This window comes from Mustelus asterias, unplaced genomic scaffold (assembly GCF_964213995.1).
Source record: "Mustelus asterias unplaced genomic scaffold, sMusAst1.hap1.1 HAP1_SCAFFOLD_327, whole genome shotgun sequence".
Lineage (NCBI taxonomy): Eukaryota > Metazoa > Chordata > Chondrichthyes > Carcharhiniformes > Triakidae > Mustelus > Mustelus asterias.
In genome coordinates, this window is record NW_027590289.1 from 338,439 (window position 1) to 360,030 (window position 21,592).

The 21,592-nt window shown below is 42.9% G+C and overlaps 1 protein-coding gene across 1 annotated transcript in view; it reads right to left on the reverse strand.

Moving 5' to 3' along the window:
* The window catches only part of LOC144486379 (granulocyte colony-stimulating factor receptor-like), a 274,469-nt gene that overhangs the window by 217,496 nt on the left and 35,381 nt on the right, over positions 1-21,592 (reverse strand). The window contains exon 4 of the mRNA XM_078204416.1: positions 20,035-20,161. Within this exon, the coding sequence (XP_078060542.1) occupies positions 20,035-20,161 (127 nt within the window). The remainder of the gene's footprint in view (positions 1-20,034; positions 20,162-21,592) is intronic.

Genomic DNA, 21,592 nt, shown 5'->3' on the forward strand with positions numbered 1-21,592 from the left:
CTATCTCTTATCACACCTTCCAATAACTTGCCCACCACCGACGTCAAACTTACTGGCCGATAATTTCCCGGATTTCTTTTGGAACCTTTTTTAAACAACGGAACAAAATGAGCCACCCTCCAATCATCCGGCACCTCCCCCGTGAATACTGACATTTTAAATATGTCTGCCAGGGTCCCTGCAAGTTCAACACTAGCTTCCCTCAAGGTCCGTGGGAATAACCTGTCCGGTCCTGGGGATTTATCCACTCTGATTTGCCTCAAGACAGCGAGCACCTCCTCCCCTTTAATCTGTAAACGTTCCATGGCCTCCCTCCCAGTTTGCCCTGTTTGCCCATGTTGGGCAATGTATACACAGTAACTACAATGCCGGGCACTATGTACACAGTAACTACAATGTCGGGCAAGGTATACACAGTAACTACAATGTATACTCAGTAACTACAATGTCAGGCAATGTATACACACTAACCACAATGCCGGGCAATATGTCCACAGTGACTACAATGTTGGGCAATGTATACACAGTAACTAGAATGCCGGGCAATATGTACACAGTAACTACAGTGTCGGGCAAGGTATACACAGTAACTACAATGTCGGGCAAGGTATACACAGTAACTACAATGTATACTCAGTAACTACCATGTCAGGCAATGTATACACACTAACTGCAATGTCGGGCAATGTATACACAGTAACCACAATGTCGGGCAATGTATACACAGTAACCACAATGCCGGGCAATATGTACACAGTGACTACAATGTTGGGCAATGTATACACAGTAACTAGAATGCCGGGCAATATGTACACAGTAACTACAGTGTCGGGCAAGGTATACACAGTAACTACAATGTATACTCAGTAACTACAATGTCGGGCAATGTATACACACTAACTGCAATGTTGGGCAATGTATACGCAGTAACCACAATGTCGGGCAATGTATACACAGTAACCACAATGTCGGGCAATGTATACACAGTAACCACAATGTCGGGCAAGGTATACACAGTAACCACAATGTATAGACTGTAACCACAATGTCGGGCAATGTATACACAGTAACCACAATGTCGGGCAAGGTATACACAGTAACTACAATGTATAGACTGTAACCACAATGTCCTGCAATGTAGACACAGTAACCAAAATGTCCGGCAATGTATACACAGTAACCAAAATGTCGGGCAATGTATACACAGTAAGCACAATGTCGGGCAATGTATACACAGTAAGCAAAATGTCGTGCAATGTATACACAGTAACCACAATTTTGGGCAACGTATACACAGTAACCACAATGTCGGGCAATGTACACGCAGTAACAACAATGTCGGGCACTGTATACGCAGTAATCACAATGTCGGGCAATATATACACAGTAACCACAATGTCGGGCAAGGTATACACAATAACTACAATCTATACACTGTAACTACAATGTCGGGCAATGTATACACAGTAACCACAACGTCAGGCAATGTATACACAGTAACCACAATGTCGGGCAAGGTATACACAGTAACCACAATGTCAGGCAATGTATACGCAGTAACCACTATGTCGGGCAAGGTATACAAAGTAACTACAATGTATACACAGAAACTACTATGTATACACAGTAGCTACAATGTATACAGAGTAACCACAATGTCGGGCAATGTATACAGAGTAACCACAATGTCGGGCAATGTATACACAGCAACCACAATGTCGGGCAATGTACACATAGTAACCACAATGTCGGGCAATGTATACACAGTAACCACAATGTCGGGCAAGGTATACAAAGTAACTACAATGTATACACAGTAACTACAATGTCGGACAAGGTATACACAGTAACTACAATGTATACACAGTAACTACAATGTATACACAGTAATGACCATGTCGGGCAAGGTATACACAATAACTACAATCTATACTCAGTAACTACAATGCCAGGCAATGTATACACAGTAACGACAATGTATACACAGTAACGACAATGTATACACAGTAACCACAATGGCGGGCAATGTATACACAGTAACTACAATGTTGGGCAATGTATACACAGTAACCACAATGCCGGGCAATGTATACACAGTAACTACAATGTTGGGCAATGTCTTCACAGTAACTACAATGCTGGGCAATGTATACACAGTAACCACAATGCCGGGCAATGTATACACAGTAACTACAATGTTGGGCAATGTATACACAGTAACTACAATGTCGGGCAAGGTTACACAGTAACTACAATGTCTTGCAATGTATACACACTAACATCAATGTTGGGCAATGTACACACGGTAACCACTATGTCGGGCAAGGTATACACAGTAACTACAATGTACACACAGTAACTACAATGTCGGGCAATATATACACACTAACAGCAATGTCGGGCAATGTATACACAGTAACCACAATGTCGGGCAAGGTATACACTGTAACCACAATGTCGGGCAATGTATACACAGTAACCACAATGTCAGGCAAGGTATACACAGGAACCAAAATGTCGGGCAATGTATACACAGCAACTACAATGTATACACAGTAACTACAATGCCGGGCAAGGTATACACAGTGACCACAATGTCAGGTAATATATACACACTAACTACAATGTATACACAGTAATGAACATGTCGGGCAAGGTATACACAATAACTATAATCTATACACTGTAACTACAATGTCGGGCAAGGTATACACAGTAACAACAATGTACACACAGTATCTACAATGTCGGGCAATGTATACACACTAACAGCAATGTCGGGCAAAATAAACACAGTAACCACTATGTCGGGGAAGGTATACACTGTAACCACAATGTCTTGCAATGTACACACACTAACAGCAATATCGGGCAATGTACACACAGTAACCACTATGTCGGGCAAGGTATACACAGTAACAACAATGTACACACAGTAACTACAATGTCGGGCAATGTATACACAGTAACCACTTTGTCGGGCAAGGTATACACAGTAACCACAATGTCTTGCAATGTACACACACTAACAGCAATATCGGGCAATGTACACACAGTAACCACTGTGTCGGGCAAGGTATAAACAGTAACTACAATGTATACACAGTAACCACAATGTCCGGCAATGTATACACAGTAACTACAATGTATACACAGTAACTACAATGTCAGGCAATGTATACACAGTAACTACAATGCCGGGCAATATGTACACAGTGACTATCATGTCGGGCGATGTATACACAGTAACTACAATGTCGGGTAATGTATACACAGTAACTACAATGCCGGGCAATATGTACACAGTGACTATCATGTTGGGCGATGTATACACAGTAACTACAATGTCAGGCAATGTATACACAGTGACTGCAATGTCGGGCAATGTATGCACACTAACTACAATGTCGGGCAATGTATACACAGTAACCACTATGTCGGGCAAGGTATACACAGTAACCACAATGTCGGGCAATGTATACACAGTAACTACAATGTATACACAGAAACTACAATGTCGGGCAATGTATACACAGTAACTACAATGTATACACAGTAACTACAATGTATACGCAGAAACTACAATGTCGGGCAATGTATACACAGTACCTACAATGCCGGGCAATATGTACACAGTGACTATAATGATGGGCAATGTATACACAGTAACCACAACGTCGGGCAATGTATACACAGTAACCACAATGTCGGGCAATGTATACACAGTAACCACAACGTCGGGCAATGTATACACAGTAACTACAATGTCGGGCAATGTATACACAGTAACCACAATGTCGGGAAAAGTATACACAGTACCTACAATGCCGGGCAATATGTACACAGTGACTATAATGATGGGCAATGTATACACAGTAACCACAACGTCGGGCAATGTATACACAGTAACCACAATGTCGGGCAATGTATACACAGTAACCACAATGTCGGGCAATGTATACACAGTAACTACATTGTCGGGCAAGGTATACACAGTAACTACAATGTCGGGCAATGTGTACACACTAACAGCAATGTCTGGCAATGTGTACACAGTAACCATTATGTCGGGCAAGATATACACAGTAACTACAATGTATACACAGTAACCAAAATGTCGGGCAATGTATACACAGTAAACACAATTTATACACAGAAATTACAATGTCGGGCAATGTATACACAGTAACTACAATGTACACACAGAAACTAGAATGTACACACAGTAACTACAATGCAAACACACTAACTGCAATGTCGGGCAATGTATACACAGTAACTACAATGTATACACAGAAACTACAATGGCAGGCAATGTATACACAGTAACTACAATGTATACACAGAACCTACAATGACTACACAGTAACTACAATGTATAGACATTAACTGCAATGTCGGGCAATGTATACACAGTAACCACAATGTCGGGCAATGTATACACAGTAACCACAATGTCGGGCAAGGTATACACAGTAACCAAAATGTCGGGCAATGTACACACAGCAACTACAATGTCGGGCAATGTACACACAGCAACTACAATGTCGGGCAATGGAGACACAGTAACTACAATGCAGGGCAATATATACACAGTGACCACAATGTCGGGCAATGTATACACAGGAACTACAATGCCGGGCAATGTATACACAGCAACTACAATGTATACACAGTAACTACAATGCCGGGCAATATATACACAGTGACCACAATGTCAGGTAATGTATACACAGTAACTACAATGTATACACAGTAATGAACATTTCGGGCAAGGTATACACAATAACTACAATCTATACACAGTAACTACAATGTCGGGCAAGGTATACACAGTAACTACAATGTCGGGCAATGTATGCACAGCAACTACAATGCCGGGCAATATGTACACAGTGACTATCATGTCGGGCGATGTATACACAGTAACTACAATGTTGGGTAATGTATACACAGTAACTACAATGTCGGGCAATGTATACACACTAACTGCAATGTATACACAGTAACCACAATGTCGGGCAATGTATACACAGTAACTACAATGTCAGGCAATGTATACACAGTGACTACAATCAATACACAGTAACCACAATGTCGGGCAATGTATACACAGTAACTACAATGTATACACAGAAACTACAATGTCGGGCGATGTATACACAGTAACTACAATGTCGGGTAATGTATACACAGTAACTACAATGCCGGGCAATGTATACACAGTAACTACAATGTATACACAGAAACTACAATGTCGGGCAATGTATACACAGTAACCACAATGTCGGGCAATGTATACACAGTAACTACAATGTATACACAGAAACTACAATGTCGGGCAATGTATACACAGTAACTACAATGTATACACAGAAACTACAATGTCGGGCAATGTATACACAGTAGTCACAATGTCGGGCAATGTATACACAGTAACCACAATGTCGGGAAAAGTATACACGGTAACTACAATGTCGGACAATGTGTACACAGTAACTACAATATATGCACAGTACCTACAATGCCGGGCAATATGTACACAGTGACTATAATGATGGGCAATGTATACACAGTAACCACAATGTTGGGCAACGTATACACAGTAACCACAATGTCGGGCAATGTATACACAGTGACTACAATGTATCCACAGAACCTACAATGTATACACAGTACCTACAATGCCGGGCAATATGTACACAGTGACTATCATGTCGGGCGATGTATACACAGTAACTACAATGTCAGGCAATGTATACACAGCAACTACAATGTCGAGCAATGTATACACAGTAACTACAATGTTGAGCAATGTATACACAGTAACCACTATGTCGGGCAAGGTATACACAGTAACCACAATGTCGGGCAATGTATACACAGTAACTACAATGTATACACAGAAACTACAATGTCGGGCAATGTATACACAGTAACTACAATGTATACACAGTAACTACAATGTATACGCAGAAACTACAATGTCGGGCAATGTATACACAGTAACCACAATGTCGGGAAAAGTATACACAGTACCTACAATGCCGGGCAATATGTACACAGTGACTATAATGATGGGCAATGTATACACAGTAACCACAACGTCGGGCAATGTATACACAGTAACCACAATGTCGGGCAATGTATACACAGTAACCACAACGTCGGGCAATGTATACACAGTAACTACAATGTCGGGCAATGTATACACAGTAACCACAATGTCGGGAAAAGTATACACAGTACCTACAATGCCGGGCAATATGTACACAGTGACTATAATGATGGGCAATGTATACACAGTAACCACAACGTCGGGCAAAGTATACACAGTAACCACAATGTCGGGCAATGTATACACAGTAACCACAATGTCGGGCAATGTATACACAGTAACTACATTGTCGGGCAAGGTATACACAGTAACTACAATGTCGGGCAATGTGTACACACTAACAGCAATGTCTGGCAATGTGTACACAGTAACCATTATGTCGGGCAAGATATACACAGTAACTACAATGTATACACAGTAACCAAAATGTCGGGCAATGTATACACAGTAAACACAATTTATACACAGAAATTACAATGTCGGGCAATGTATACACAGTAACTACAATGTACACACAGAAACTAGAATGTACACACAGTAACTACAATGCAAACACACTAACTGCAATGTCGGGCAATGTATACACAGTAACTACAATGTATACACAGAAACTACAATGGCAGGCAATGTATACACAGTAACTACAATGTATACACAGAACCTACAATGACTACACAGTAACTACAATGTATAGACATTAACTGCAATGTCGGGCAATGTATACACAGTAACCACAATGTCGGGCAATGTATACACAGTAACCACAATGTCGGGCAAGGTATACACAGGAACCAAAATGTCGGGCAATGTATACACAGTAACCACAATTTTGGGCAATGTATACACAGTAACCACAATGTCGGGAAAAGTATACACGGTAACTACAATGTCGGACAATGTGTACACAGCAACTACAATGTATGCACAGTACCTACAATGCCGGGCAATATGTACACAGTGACTATAATGATGGGCAATGTATACACAGTAACCACAATGTTGGGCAACGTATACACAGTAACCACAATGTCGGGCAATGTATACACAGTACCTAAAATGTCGGGCAATGTATACACTGTAACTACAATGTCGGGCAATGTATACACAGTAACCACAATGTCGGGCAACGTATACACAGAAACTACAACGTACACACAGTAACTACAATGTCGGGCAAGGTATACACAGTAACTACAATGTCAGGCAATGTGTACACACTAACAGCAATGTCTGGCAATGTGTACACAGTAACCATTATGTCGGGCAAGATATATACAGTAACTACAATGTATACACAGTAACCAAAATGTCGGGTAATGTATACACAGTAAACACAATTTATACACAGAAATTACAATGTTGGGCAATGTATACACAGTAACTACAATGTACACACAGAACCTACAATGACTACACAGTAACTACAATGTATAGACATTAACTGCAATGTCGGGCAATGTATACACAGTAACCACAATGTTGGGCAATGTACACACAGTAACCACAATGTCGGGCAGGGTATACATAGTGACCACAATGTCGGGCAAGGTATACACAGTAACTACAAAGTATACACACTAACTACAATGTCGGGCGAGGTATACACAGTAACTACAACATATACACAGTAACCACAATGTCGGGCAATGTATACACAGTAACTACAATGTATATACAGTAACTACAATGTCGGGCAAGGTATACACAGTAACTACAACATATACACAGTAACCACAATGTCGGGCAATGTATACACAGTAACTACAATGTCAGGCAATGTATACACAGTGACTACAATCTATACACAGTAACCACAATGTCGGGCAATGTATACACAGCAACTACAATGTATACACAATAACGACCATGTCGTTCAAGGTATACACAATAACTACAATCTATACACAGTAACTACACTGTCGGGCAAGGTGTACACATTAACTACAATGTATACACAGTAACCACAATGTCGGGCAATGTATACACAGTAACTAAAATGTACACACATTAACTACAATGTCGGGCAAGGTATACACAGTAACTAAAATGTACACACAGTAACTACAATGTCGGGCAAGATATACACAGTAACTACAATGTCGGGCAATGTATACACAGTAACGACAATGTTGGGCAATGTATACACAGTAACCGCAATGCCGGGCAATATATACACAGTAACCACAATGTCGGGCAATGTATACACAGTAACTAAAATGTACACACAGTAACTACAATGTCGGGCAAGATATACACAGTAACTACAATGTACACACAGTAACTGCAATGTCGGGCAAGGTATACACAGTAACTACAATGTCGGGCTCTGTATACACAATAACAGCAATGTCGGGCAATATATACACAGTAACCACAATGTCGGGCAATGCATACACAGTAACTACAATGTATACACAGTAACCACAATGTCGGGCAATGTATACACAGTAACCACTGTGTCGGGCAATGTATACACAGTAACCACAATGTCGGGCAATGTATACACAGTAACTACAATGTATACACAGTAACCACAATGTCGGGCAATGTATACACAGTAACCACAATGTCGGGCAATGTATACACCGTAACTACAATGTATACACAGTAACTACAATGTCAGGCAATGTATACACAGTGTCTACAATCTATACACAGTGACCACAAGGTCGGGCAATGTATACACAGTAACTACAATGTATACACAATAACGACCATGTCGTTCAAGGTATACACAATAACTACAATCTATACACAGTAACTACACTGTTGGGCAAGGTGTACACATTAACTACAATGTATACACCGTAACCACAGTGTCGGATAATGTATACACATGAACTACAATGTCAGGCAATGTATACACAGTAACTACAATGTATACACAGTAACCACAATGTATACACAGCAACTAGAACAAAGAACAAACAACAATACAGCACAGGAACAGGCCCTTCGGCCCTCCAAGCCTGCGCCGCTTCCTGGTCCAAACTAGTCCATTCTTTTGTATCCCTCCATTCCCACTCCGTTCATATGGCTGTCTAGATAAGTCTTAAACGTTCCCAGTGTGTCCGCCTCCACCTCCTTACCTGACAGCGCATTCCAGGCCCCCACCACCCTCTGTGAAAAATATGTCCGTCTGATATCTGTGTTAAACCTCCCCCCCTTCACCTTGAACCTATGACCCCTCGTGAACGTCACCACCGACCTGGGGAAAAGCTTCCCACCGTTCACCCTATCTATGCCTTTCATAATTTTATACACCTCCATTAAGTCTCCCCTCATCCTCCGTCTTTCCAGGGAGAACAACCCCAGTTTACCCAATCTCTCCTCATAACTAAGCCCCTCCATACCAACTACAATGTATACACAGTAACCACAATGTCGGGCAATGTATACACAGTAACCACAATGTCGGGCAATGTATACACAGCAACTACAATGTCGGGCAATGTATACACAGCAACTACAATGTATACACAGTACCTACAATGCAGGGCAATATGTACACAGTAACGACAATGTTGGGCAATGTATACACAGTAACTGCAATGCCGGGCAATATATACACAGTAACCACAATGTCGGGCAATGTATACACAGTAACTAAAATGTACACACAGTAACTACAATGTCGGGCAAGATATACACAGTAACTACAATGTACACACTGTAACTGCAATGTCGGGCAAGGTATACACAGTAACTACAATGTCGGGCTCTGTATACACAATAGCAGCAATGTCGGGCAATATATACACAGTAACCACAATGTCGGGCAATGTATACACAGTAACCACAATGTCGGGCAATGTATACACAGTAACTACAATGTCGGGCAATGTATACACAGTAACCACAATGTCGGGCAATGTATACACAGTAACTACAATGCCGGGCAATATATACACAGTAACCACAATGTTGGGCAATGTATTGGGGGGGTAGTTATAGAACCGATGTCAGGGGTAGGTTCTTTACCCAGAGGGTGGTGAGGGATTGGAATGCCCTGCCAGCATCAGTAGTAAATGCGCCTAGTTTGGGGGCGTTTAAGAGATCCGTAGATAGGTTCATGGACGAAAAGAAATTGGTTTAGGTTGGAGGGTCACAGTTTTTTTTTAACTGGTCGGTGCAACATCGTGGGCCGAAGGGCCTGTTCTGCGCTGTAATGTTCTATGTTCTATGTTCTATGTATACACAGTAACTAAAATGTACACACAGTAACTACAATGTCGGGCAAGATATACACAGTAACTACAATGTACACACAGTAACTGCAATGTCGGGCAAGGTATACACAGTAACTACAATGTACACACAGTAACTGCAATGTCGGGCAAGGTATACACAGTAACTACAATGTCGGGCTCTGTATACACAATAGCAGCAATGTCGGGCAATATATACACAGTAACCACAATGTCGGGCAATGTATACACAGTAACTACAATGTCGGGCAATGTATACACAGTAACTACAATGTCGGGCAATGTATACACAGTAACTACAATGTCGGGCAATGTATACACACTAACAGCAATGTCGGGCAATGTATACACAGTAACCTCAATGTTGGGCAATGTATACACAGTAACCACAGTGTCGGGCAATGTATACACAGTAACCTCAATGTCGGGCAACGTATACACTGTAACCACAATGTCGGGCAATGTATACACACTAACTGCAATGTTGGACAATGTATACACAGTAACTACAATGTTGGGCAGTGTATAGTCATGATGTGGAGATGCCGGCGTTGGACTGGAGTAAGCACAGTAAGAAGTCTCACAACGCCAGGTTAAAGTCCAACAGGTTTATTTGGTAGCAAATACCATAAGCTTTCGTAGCACAGCTCCTTCGTTAGATGGAGTATCCACTCCATCTGACGAAGGATCTGTGCTCCGAAAGCTTATGGTATTTGCTACCAAATAAACCTGTTGGACTTTAACCTGGTGTTGTGAGACTTCTTACTGGGCAATGTATGCACAGTAACTACAATGTGTACACAGTACCTACAATGCCGGGCAATATGTACACAGTGACTGTAATGTTGGGCAATGTATACACAGTAACTACAATGTTGGGCAATATGTACACAGTAACCACAATGTCGGGCAATGTATACACAGTAACTACAATGTCGGGCAATGTATACACAGTAACCACAATGTCGGGCAATGTATACACAGTAACTACAATGTCGGGCAATGTATACACAGTAACCACAATGTCGGGCAATGTATACACAGTAACTACGATGTCGGGCAATGTATACACAGTAACTTGAATGTTGGGCAATGTGTACACAGTAACCACAATGTCGTGCAATGTATACATGAAGAAATATTGAGTACTTGTGACAAAGGAACTGCAGAATCATGGGTGATTTTACTCTGCCTGCAAACTGGCAAAAAAAACAAGTGAATGTTTCAATATTAGATGTGAATCAGGAAGTGGAAGGTAGAGAGAAGCTTGGTGAAATTCCAATCACGAGGGAAACTGTAATGAGCAAACTGACCTCTGCTATTTGTGATATATATAAATGATTTGGAAGAAGGTGTAACTGGTGTAATCAGCAAGTTTGCGGATGACACGAAGATGGCTGGAATTGCGGATAGCGAAGAGCATTGTCGGGCAATACAGCAGGATATAGATAGGCTGGAAAATTGGGCGGAGAGGTGGCAGATGGAATTTAATCCGGATAAATGCGAAGTGATGCATTTTGGAAGAAATAATGTAGGGAGGAGTTATACAATAAATGGCAGAGTCATCAGGAGTATAGAAACACAGAGGGACCTAGGTGTGCAAGTCCACAAATCCTTGAAGGTGGCAACACAGGTGGAGAAGGTGGTGAAGAAGGCATATGGTATGCTTGCCTTTATAGGACGGGGTATAGAGTATAAAAGCTGGAGTCTGATGATGCAGCTGTATAGAACGCTGGTTAGGCCGCATTTGGAGTACTGCATCCAGTTCTGGTCGCCGCACTACCAGAAGGACGTGGAGGCATTGGAGAGAGTGCAGAGAAGGTTTACCAGGATGTTGCCTGGTATGGAGGGTCTTAGCTATGAGGAGAGATTGGGTAGACTGGGGTTGTTCTCCTTGGAAAGACGGAGAATGAGGGGAGATCTAATAGAGGTATACAAGATTATGAAGGGTATAGATAGGGTGAACAGTGGGAAGCTTTTTCCCAGGTCGGAGGTGACGATCACGAGGGGTCACGGGCTCAAGCTGAGAGGGGCGAAGTATAACTCAGACATCAGAGGGACGTTTTTTACACAGAGGGAGGTGGGGGCCTGGAATGCGCTGCCAAGTAGGGTGGTGGAGGCAGGCACGCTGACATCGTTTAAGACTTACCTGGATAGTCACATGAGCAGCCTGGGAATGGAGGGATACAAACGATTGGTCTAGTTGGACCAAGGAGCGGCACAGGCTTGGAGGGCCGAAGGGCCTGTTTCCTGTGCTGTACTGTTCTTTGATGGAGCTGCAGCTGACAAACTTAGAGTCTTAAAAGAGCTGGCTAATTGGTGATGCATTGGTGTTAATTTTCCAAACTGCACTGGATTCTGGTAAGGTTCCATCAGACTGGAAAGTAGAAAATATAATTTGTTTATTCAAGAAATGAGCGAGACAGAAAACTGGAAACTATAGGCGTGATGTCTGTCATGGGGAAGATGATAGAATTGATAATCGAGGAGATTAAATCTGGGCACTTTGTTCTTTGTTCCCGATTACATTAAGTTGTACTATGAAAATCATGGCATAGGAACAGGCCCTTCGGCCCTCCAAGCCTGTGTCGATCATGATGACTGAACTAAACTGAAAAATAACCTTCTGCCCTCACTCGGTCCGTATCTCTCTATTCCCTCCATATTCATGTACCCACCCAGATTCCTCTTAAATGTTGCTGATGTTGCTTCCACCACCTCCTCTGGGAGTGCGTTCCAGTCACCCAACACTTTCAGCATGATAAACCTCCCCTGCACATCTCCCTTAAACTTACCCCCCTCACCTTGAACCTGTGCCCCCTTGTAATTGAAGAGCCAGGAGTAACATATGTCGTGGATAAAGGAGAACCATTGCTGTACTTGAATGTCCAGAAAGCATTTGATAAAGCATCGCAGAGAATGTTACTGTGGAAAATAAAAACTCCGCTCATGTGCCCAACTAGACCATTTGTTTGTATCCCTCTATTCCCAGTCTGTTCATGTGGCTATCTAGATAAGTCTTAAATGATCCCAGCGTGTCCGCTTCAATCACCTTGCTTGGCAGCGCATTCCAGGCCCCCACCACCCTCTGTGTAAAATACGTTCCCCTGACATCTGTGTTGAACCTTGCCCCCCTCACCTTGAACCTGTGACCCCTTGTGTTCATCACCTCCGACCTGGGAAAAAGCTTCCCACTGTTCACCCTATCTATACCCTTCATAATTTTATATTAGGTCGCCCCTCATCCTTCGTCTTTCCAGTGAGAACAACCCCAGTTTACCCAATCTCTCCTCATAGCTGAGACCCTCCATGCCAGGCAACATCCTGGTAAACCTTCTCTGTACCCTCTCCAAAGCCTCCACGTCCTTCTGGTAGTGTGGCGACCAGAACTGGACGCAGTATTCCAAATGTGGCCTAACCATCATTCTATACAGCTGCAATATCATAAGCCAACTTTTATATTCTATGCCCCGTCCAATAAAGGCAAGCATGCCATATGCCTTCTTCACCACCCTCTCCACCTGTGCTGCCACCTTTTAAGGATCTGTGGACTTGTACACCCAGGTCCCTCTGTGTGTCTATACTCTTGATGGCTCTGCCATTTATTGTATAGCTCCCCCTTATTCTCTGCAGAGTGTGTTTCACTCTCTGCTTGTTACTGTGTGTTTATTACTCTCTGCCTGTTGCTGTGTGTTTATTACTCTCTGCCTGTTACTGTGTGTGTGTGTTACTCTCTGTCTCGTACTGTGTATATTGCCCTCTGCCTACTACTGTGTGAGTGTGTACATTACTCTCTGCCTGTTACTGTGTGTGTGTGTGTCTCTTTGTGCCTGTGTGTGTGCATTACTCTCTGCTTGTCACTATGTGTGTGTGTATTACTCTCCGTCTGTTCATGGGCGAGTGTGTGTATTACTCTCTGCCTGTTACTGTGTGTGTATATTAATCTCTGCCTGTTAATGTGCGTGTGTGTGTATTACCCTCTGCCTGTTACTGTGCATGTGTATTAGTCACTGCCGGTTACTGTGTGTGTGTATTAATACCTGTCTCTTATTGTGTGTATGTGTATTAGTCTCTGCCTGTTATTGTGTTTTAGTTTATTACTCTCTGCCTGTTACTATGTGTGTGTATTACTCTATGCCTGCTACTGTGTGTGTATTATTCTCTGCGTGGTACTGTGTGTGTGTGTGTATTACTCACTGCTTATTACTGTGTTTGTGTTTCACTCTCTGCCTGTTACTGTGTGTGTGTCTTTTATTCTCTGCCTGTTACTGTGTTTGTGCATTAATCTCTACTGGTTACTGTGTGTGTGTGTGTGTGTGTGTGTGTGTGTGCGTGCGTGCGTGCGTGCGTGCGTGCGTGTGTGTGTGTGTACTACTCATGGCTGATACTGTGTGTGTATTACACTCTGCATGTTACTGTGTGTGTGTTTCACTTTCTGTATGTTACTGTGTGTGTCTATTATTCTCTGCCTGTTACTGTATTTGTGCATTAATCTCTGCTGGTTACTGTGTGTGTGTGTGTGTCTGTGTGTGTACTACTCACGGCCTGATACTGTGTGTGTATTACACTCTGCCTGTTACATTGGGTGTGTGTGTTTTACTCTCTGCCTCTTCCTGTGTGTGTGTATTTTATGCTCTCCCTGTTACCGTGTGCGGGTATTACTCTTTGCCTGTTACTGTGTGTGTGTGTTTCACTCTCTGTCTGTTACTGTGTATGTGTCTATTACTCTGTGCCTGTTAATGTGTGTGTGTATTACTCTCTGCCTGTTACAGTGTGTGTGTGTATTACTCTCCGCCTGTTACTATGTGTGTGTGTGTTCTACTCACTGCCTGTTACTGTGTGTTTATTAATCTCTGTCTGTTACTATGTGTGTGTGTATTACTCTCTGCCTATAACTGTGTGTGTATTACACACACACTGCAGAGAGTATTACACACACACAAACTGTGATACAGGCAGAGAGTAACACTCACACAGAACAGGCAGTGAGTAATACACACACACATAGTAACAGGGAGCGAGTAATACACATTTACAGTAACAGTCAGAGAGTAATACACGCACACAGTAACGGGCAGAGAATAATATACATTCACACACAGTAAGAGACAGAGATTAACACACACCGCAACAAGCAGAGAGTAATACACACAAATACAGTAACAGGAGGAGATTAGCACACACACAGAGTAACAGGCAGAGGGAAATTCACATACATGCACATAAGTAACAGCCAGAGAGTAATACACACGCACACACGCACACACGTGCACAGAATAACAGATAGACAGCAGTGTACTGTTGTGATGCGGAGGTTGTTCCCCTTTCGAGATGTAACACCAAAATCCCCAAGGAAGAATACCTTGCCTCGTAATCTGGTAAAAGTGTGTGGGACGTTGTTAACTGTTCGTCAGTAACTTTTAGTGGGTAACTAACAAAAATATCTGACACTCACTTTAAAATGAACCCTTAACAATTGATTTATTGAACGAACAGGGAGATTTAACTAAGTAAGTAACATACTGAATAAAATAAGATTCCATTGGAATGCTGTCCAAATAAATACAATATAGAATCATAGAGTCATAGAGGTTTACAGCATGGAAACAGGCCCTTCGGCCCAATTTGTCCATGCCGCCCTTTTTTTAAAACTCCTAAACTAATCCCAATTTCCCACATTTGGCCCATCTCACTCTATACCCATCGTACCCATGTAACTATCTAAATACTTTTTAAAAGACAAAATTGTAGCCACCTCTACTACTACCTCTGGCAGCTTGTTCCAGACACTCACCATCCTCTGTGTGAAAAAATTGCCCCTCTGGACACTTTTGTATCTCTCTCCTCTCACCTTCAACCTATGCCCTCTAGTTTTCGACTCCCCTACCTTTGGGAAAAGATATTGACTATCTAGCTGATCTGTGCCCCTCATTATTTTATAGACCCCTATAAGATCACCCCTCAGCCTCCTACGCTCCAGAGAAAAAGGTCCCAGTCTATCCAACCTCTCCTTATAACTCAAACCATCAAGTCCTGGTAGCATCCGAGTAAATCTTTTCTGCACTCTTTCTAGTTTAATAATATCCTTTCTATAACAGGATGACCAGAACTGTACACAATATTCCAAGTGTGGCCTTACCAATGTCTTGTACAACTTCAACAAGATGTCCCAACTCCTGTATTCAATGTTCTGACCGATGAAACCAAGCATGCTGAATGCCTTCTTCACCACTCTGTCCACCTGTGACTCCACTTTCAAGGAGCTATGAACATGTACCCCGAGATCTCTTTGTTCTGTAACTCTCCCCAATGCCCTATCATTAACTGAGTAAGTCCTGCCCTGGTTCAATCTACCAAAATGCATCACCTCGCATTTATCTAACTTAAACTCCATCTGCCATTCGTCAGCCCACTGGCCCAATTGATCAAGATCCTGTTGCAATCCCAGATAACCTTCCTCACTGTCCACAATGCCACCAATCTTGGTGTCATCTGCAAACTTACTAACCATGCCCCCTATATTCTCATCCAAATCATTAATATAAATGACAAATAACAGTGGACCCAGCACTGATCCCTGAGGCACACCGCTGATCACAGGCTTCCAGTTTGAAAAACAACCCTCTACAACCACACTCTGTCTTCTGTCATCCAGTCAATTTTGTATCCATTTAGATACCTCATCCTGGATCCCATGAGATTATGAATGTCCATTCATTAGCCAAAAAATATATATAATAATGGAATTCAGACACTCTCAAAAATACAACCAGGTTTGTGGCTTTCTGAAACTTTTGGAGTTCCTCTGTTGATTCCTCTGTCTGTAATTCTTTCTGAATTGGTACCTTCGGCGAGTTAGATAGTGCGTTCTCTTAAGTTGAGAGCTGCTCTCCCTCTCAAGGCTTGAGAGGTGGCAGTTCTTCAGTTGCTCTCCTCTTTTCCCCCACGCTCTTTTATACCTGTGATAACCTATCAATTTTCCTATAAAAGGATTGGTTTGATGTTGTCGACACCATCAAATTCAAATCTTATAGGTTCCTGGTCGCTGAGTGCCTGCTTTAAATTGATTGGGCTAAATTTTAAAACAGGTTGTCTTGTCAAGACAACTGCTTGACTTTTTGATACAAATGTTTCAGCTTGGACTCTGTGTGTACTTCGAATTTTAAACTTCCAAGCACTGATTTGGTTGTGGGAGAGAACTTTGGAGATAGTGACCACAATTCGGTGTCTTTTGTTATTGCAATGGAGAGGGATAGGGCCGGACGGCAGGGCAAGGCTTACAATTGGGGGAGAGGTAATTATGATGCGATTAGGCAAGAATTAGGGGGCATAAGATGGGAACAGAAACTGTCAGGGAAAGGCACTGATGAAAAGTGGAACTTTTTCAAGGAACAAATACTGGGTGTCCTTGATAGGTATGTCCCTGTCAGGCAGGGAGGAAATGGCCGAGTGAGGGAACCGTCGTTCACAAAAGAGGTGGAATGTCTTGTGAAAAGGAAGAGGGAAGCTTATGTAGGGATGAGGAAACAAGGTTCAGATGGCTCGATTGAGGGTTACAAGTTAGCAAGGAATGAGCTGAAAAAGGGGCTGAGGAGAGCTAGGAGGGGACATGAGAAGTCCTTGGCGGGTCGGATCAAGGAAAACCCCAAGGCTTTTTACTCTTATGTGAGGAATAAAAGAATGACCAGGGTGAGGTTAGGGCCGGTCAAGGACAGTGGTGGGAACTTGTGTATGGAATCAGTAGAGATAGGCGAGGTGATGAATGAATACTTTTCTTCAGTGTTCACCAAGGAGAGGGGCCATGTTTTTCAGGAAGAGAAGGTGTTACAGGCTAATAGGCTGGAGGAAATAGATGTTCGGAGGGAGGATGTATTGGCAGTTTTGAATAAACTGAAGGTCGATAAGTCCCCTGGGCCTGATGAAATGTATCCTAGGATTCTTTGGGAGGCGAGGGATGAGATTGCAGAGCCTTTGGCTTTGATCTTTGGGTCCTCGCTGTCCACGGGGATGGTGCCAGAGGACTGGAGAGTGGCGAATGTTGTTCCTCTGTTTAAGAAAGGGAATAGAAATGACCCTGGTAATTATAGACCGGTTAGTCTGACTTCGGTGGTTGGTAAATTGATGGAAAAGGTCCTTAGGGATGGGATTTACGACCATTTAGAAAGATGCGGATTAATCCGGGATAGTCAGCACGGATTTGTGAAGGGCAAATCGTGCCTCACAAATTTGATAGAATTTTTTGAGGAGGTAACTAGGTGTGTTGATGAAGGTAGGGCGGTTGATGTCATATACATGGATTTTAGTAAGGCGTTTGATAAGGTCCCCCATGGTCGGCTTATGATGAAAGTAAGGAGGTGTGGGATAGAGGGAAAGTTGGCCGATTGGATAGGTAACTGGCTATCTGATCGAAGACAGAGGGTGGTGGTGGATGGAAAATTTTCGGACTGGAGGCAGGTTGCTAGCGGAGTGCCGCAGGGATCGGTGCTTGGTCCTCTGCTCTTTGTGATTTTTATTAATGACTTAGAGGAGGAGCCTGAAGGTTGGATCAGTAAATTTGCTGATGACACCAAGATTGGTGGAGTAGTGGATGAGGTGGAGGGCTGTTGTAGGCTGCAAAGAGACATAGATAGGATGCAAAGCTGGGCTGAAAAATGGCAAATGGAGTTTAACCCTGATAAATGTGAGGTGATTCATTTTGGTAGGACTAATTTAAATGTGGATTACAGGGTCAAAGGTAGGGTTCTGAAGACTGTGGAGGAACAGAGAGATCTTGGGGTCCATATCCACAGATCTCTAAAGGTTGCCACTCAAGTGGATAGAGCTGTGAAGAAGGCATATAGTGTGTTAGCTTTTATTAACAGGGGGTTGGAGTTTAAGAGCCGTGGGGTTATGCTGCAACTGTACAGGACCTTGGTGAGACCGCATTTGGAATATTGCGTGCAGTTCTGGTCACCTCACTATAAGAAGGATGTGGAAGCGCTGGAAAGAGTGCAGAGGAGATTTACCAGGATGCTGCCTGGTTTGGAGTGTCGGTCTTATGAGGAAAGGTTGAGGGAGCTGGGGCTGTTCTCTCTGGAGCGGAGGAGATTGAGGGGAGACTTAATAGAGGTTTATAAAATGATGAAGGGGATAGATCGAGTGAACGTTCAAAGACTATTTCCTCGGGTGGATGGAGCTATTACAAGGGGGCATAACTATAGGGTTCATGGTGGGAGATATAGGAAGGATATCAGAGGTAGGTTCTTCACGCAGAGAGTGGTTGGGGTGTGGAATGGACTGCCTGCAGTGATAGTGGAGTCAGACACTTTAGGAACATTTAAGCGGTTATTGGATAGGCACATGGAGCACACCAGGATGGTAGGGAGTGGGATAGCTTGATCTTGGTTTCAGATGAAGGTCGGCACAACATCGTGGGCCGAAGGGCCTGTTCTGTGCTGTAATGTTCTATGTTCTATGTTCTATGAAACAAAACCCCAGCTTTTAAAGGGACCACACAAATTTTTTTTCTTCTCGCATTTTTACAATTTTTTACATCTTTACCAACATCAGATTCTAACTTCACAAACTCAACTTCACAGTGGTATGCAGATATCAATGTTCTCACTAAGTCGTTCAGTCCTCAACATGGGTGCAGAATGCTGATCATTTTAATTCCAGGCCTGTACATTAGCGGACAGCAGTTTTGTCATCACTGCCAGGGTAACTCACCTTATTATGCGGAGTGTATAGTTTGTTGGTATGAGGGGGTCTCTGCCAGGGTTCCAACTGCATGTCATACTCGGCCCCTTCTTCCAGCTTGTTATGCAGGTTAGGTTCACTGGTTTATCTGGAGCTACTGAAAACAGAAAGCTTATCTTGAGGCTTTAAGTTGAAGAAGTTGTGAACATGACTGTATTTGGGACTGTGGGGGAGTATGGGTTAGGGTTAGGGTATGGGTTTGGGTATGGGTTTGGGTATGGGTATGGTTTAGGGTTAGGGTATGGGTTTGGGTTAGGGTTAGTGTATGGGTTTGGGTTAGGGTTTGGGTTAGGGTTAGGGTTAGGGTTAGGGTATGGGTATGGGTATGTGCAGGGTTAATGGGGGATTGAGTGCAGTACATCTCAGCAATGAAGTAAAAAAAACACATGACCTGAGACATGGTCAGTGTAGGGATTGACAGAGACCCAGCACAGGGTCAGCTGAGTAACTGTACCCTCTGCTGCATAATCAAATCGTGAGTGTTGTTAATAAAGACTGGCTGTGAATATACATGATTACAGAATCACAGAATTGTAACCATGCAGAACACCATAAGACGTAGAAATAGAATTAAGCCATTCGGTCTGCTCCACCATTCAATTAGATCATGACTGATCTGATAATCCTCAACTCCACTTTCTCACCTTATCCCCATAACCCTCAATTCTCTGACTGATTAAAATCTTTATCTCAGCCTTGAACATATTTAATGACCCAGCCTCTACAGCCCTCTGCAGTAAAGAATTCCCCAGATTCACTTCCCTCAGAGAAGAAATTCCTCCTCATCTCTGACTTAAATGGGCACCCCCTTACTCTGGTTCTAGACTCTCCCACAAGGGGAAACAACCTCTCAGCATCTACCCTGTCAAGCCCCCTGAGAATTCTATATGTCTCAATAAGATTGCTTCTCATTCTTCTAAACTCCAATGAGTACAATCCCCAACCTACTCAACCTCTCCTCATAAAAAAATCCCTCCATGCCCAGGATCAACCCAGTGAACCTTCTCTGGACTGCTTCCAATGCCAGTATATCTTTCCTCAGATAAGGGGACCAAAGCTGTTCACAGTATTCCAGCTGTGGTCTAACTAGTGCCTTGAATAGTTTTAGCATTACTTCCCCATTTTTATACTACATTTGCCTTCCCTATTGCCTGCTGAACCTGCATGTTAGGTGTGTAGGGGGTGCGTGATGTGTATGTGCAGGGTGTGCGCATGAGAGAGAGTGTGTGTGAGAGAGAGAGTGTGCAAGAGAGAGTGTGAACAAAGAAAATTGCAGCACAGGAACAGGCCCTTCGGCCCTCCAAGCCTGCCCGACCATGCTGCCAGACTAAACTAAAACACCCGACCCTTCTGGGGACCGTATCCCTATATTCCCATCCTATTCATGTATTTGTCAAGACACCCCTTAAAAGTCACTATCGTATCAGCTTCCACTACCTCCCCCGGCAACGAGTTCCAGGCACCCACTACTCTGTGTAAAAAATCTGCCTCATACATCTCCTTTAAACCTTGCCCCTCGCACCTTAAA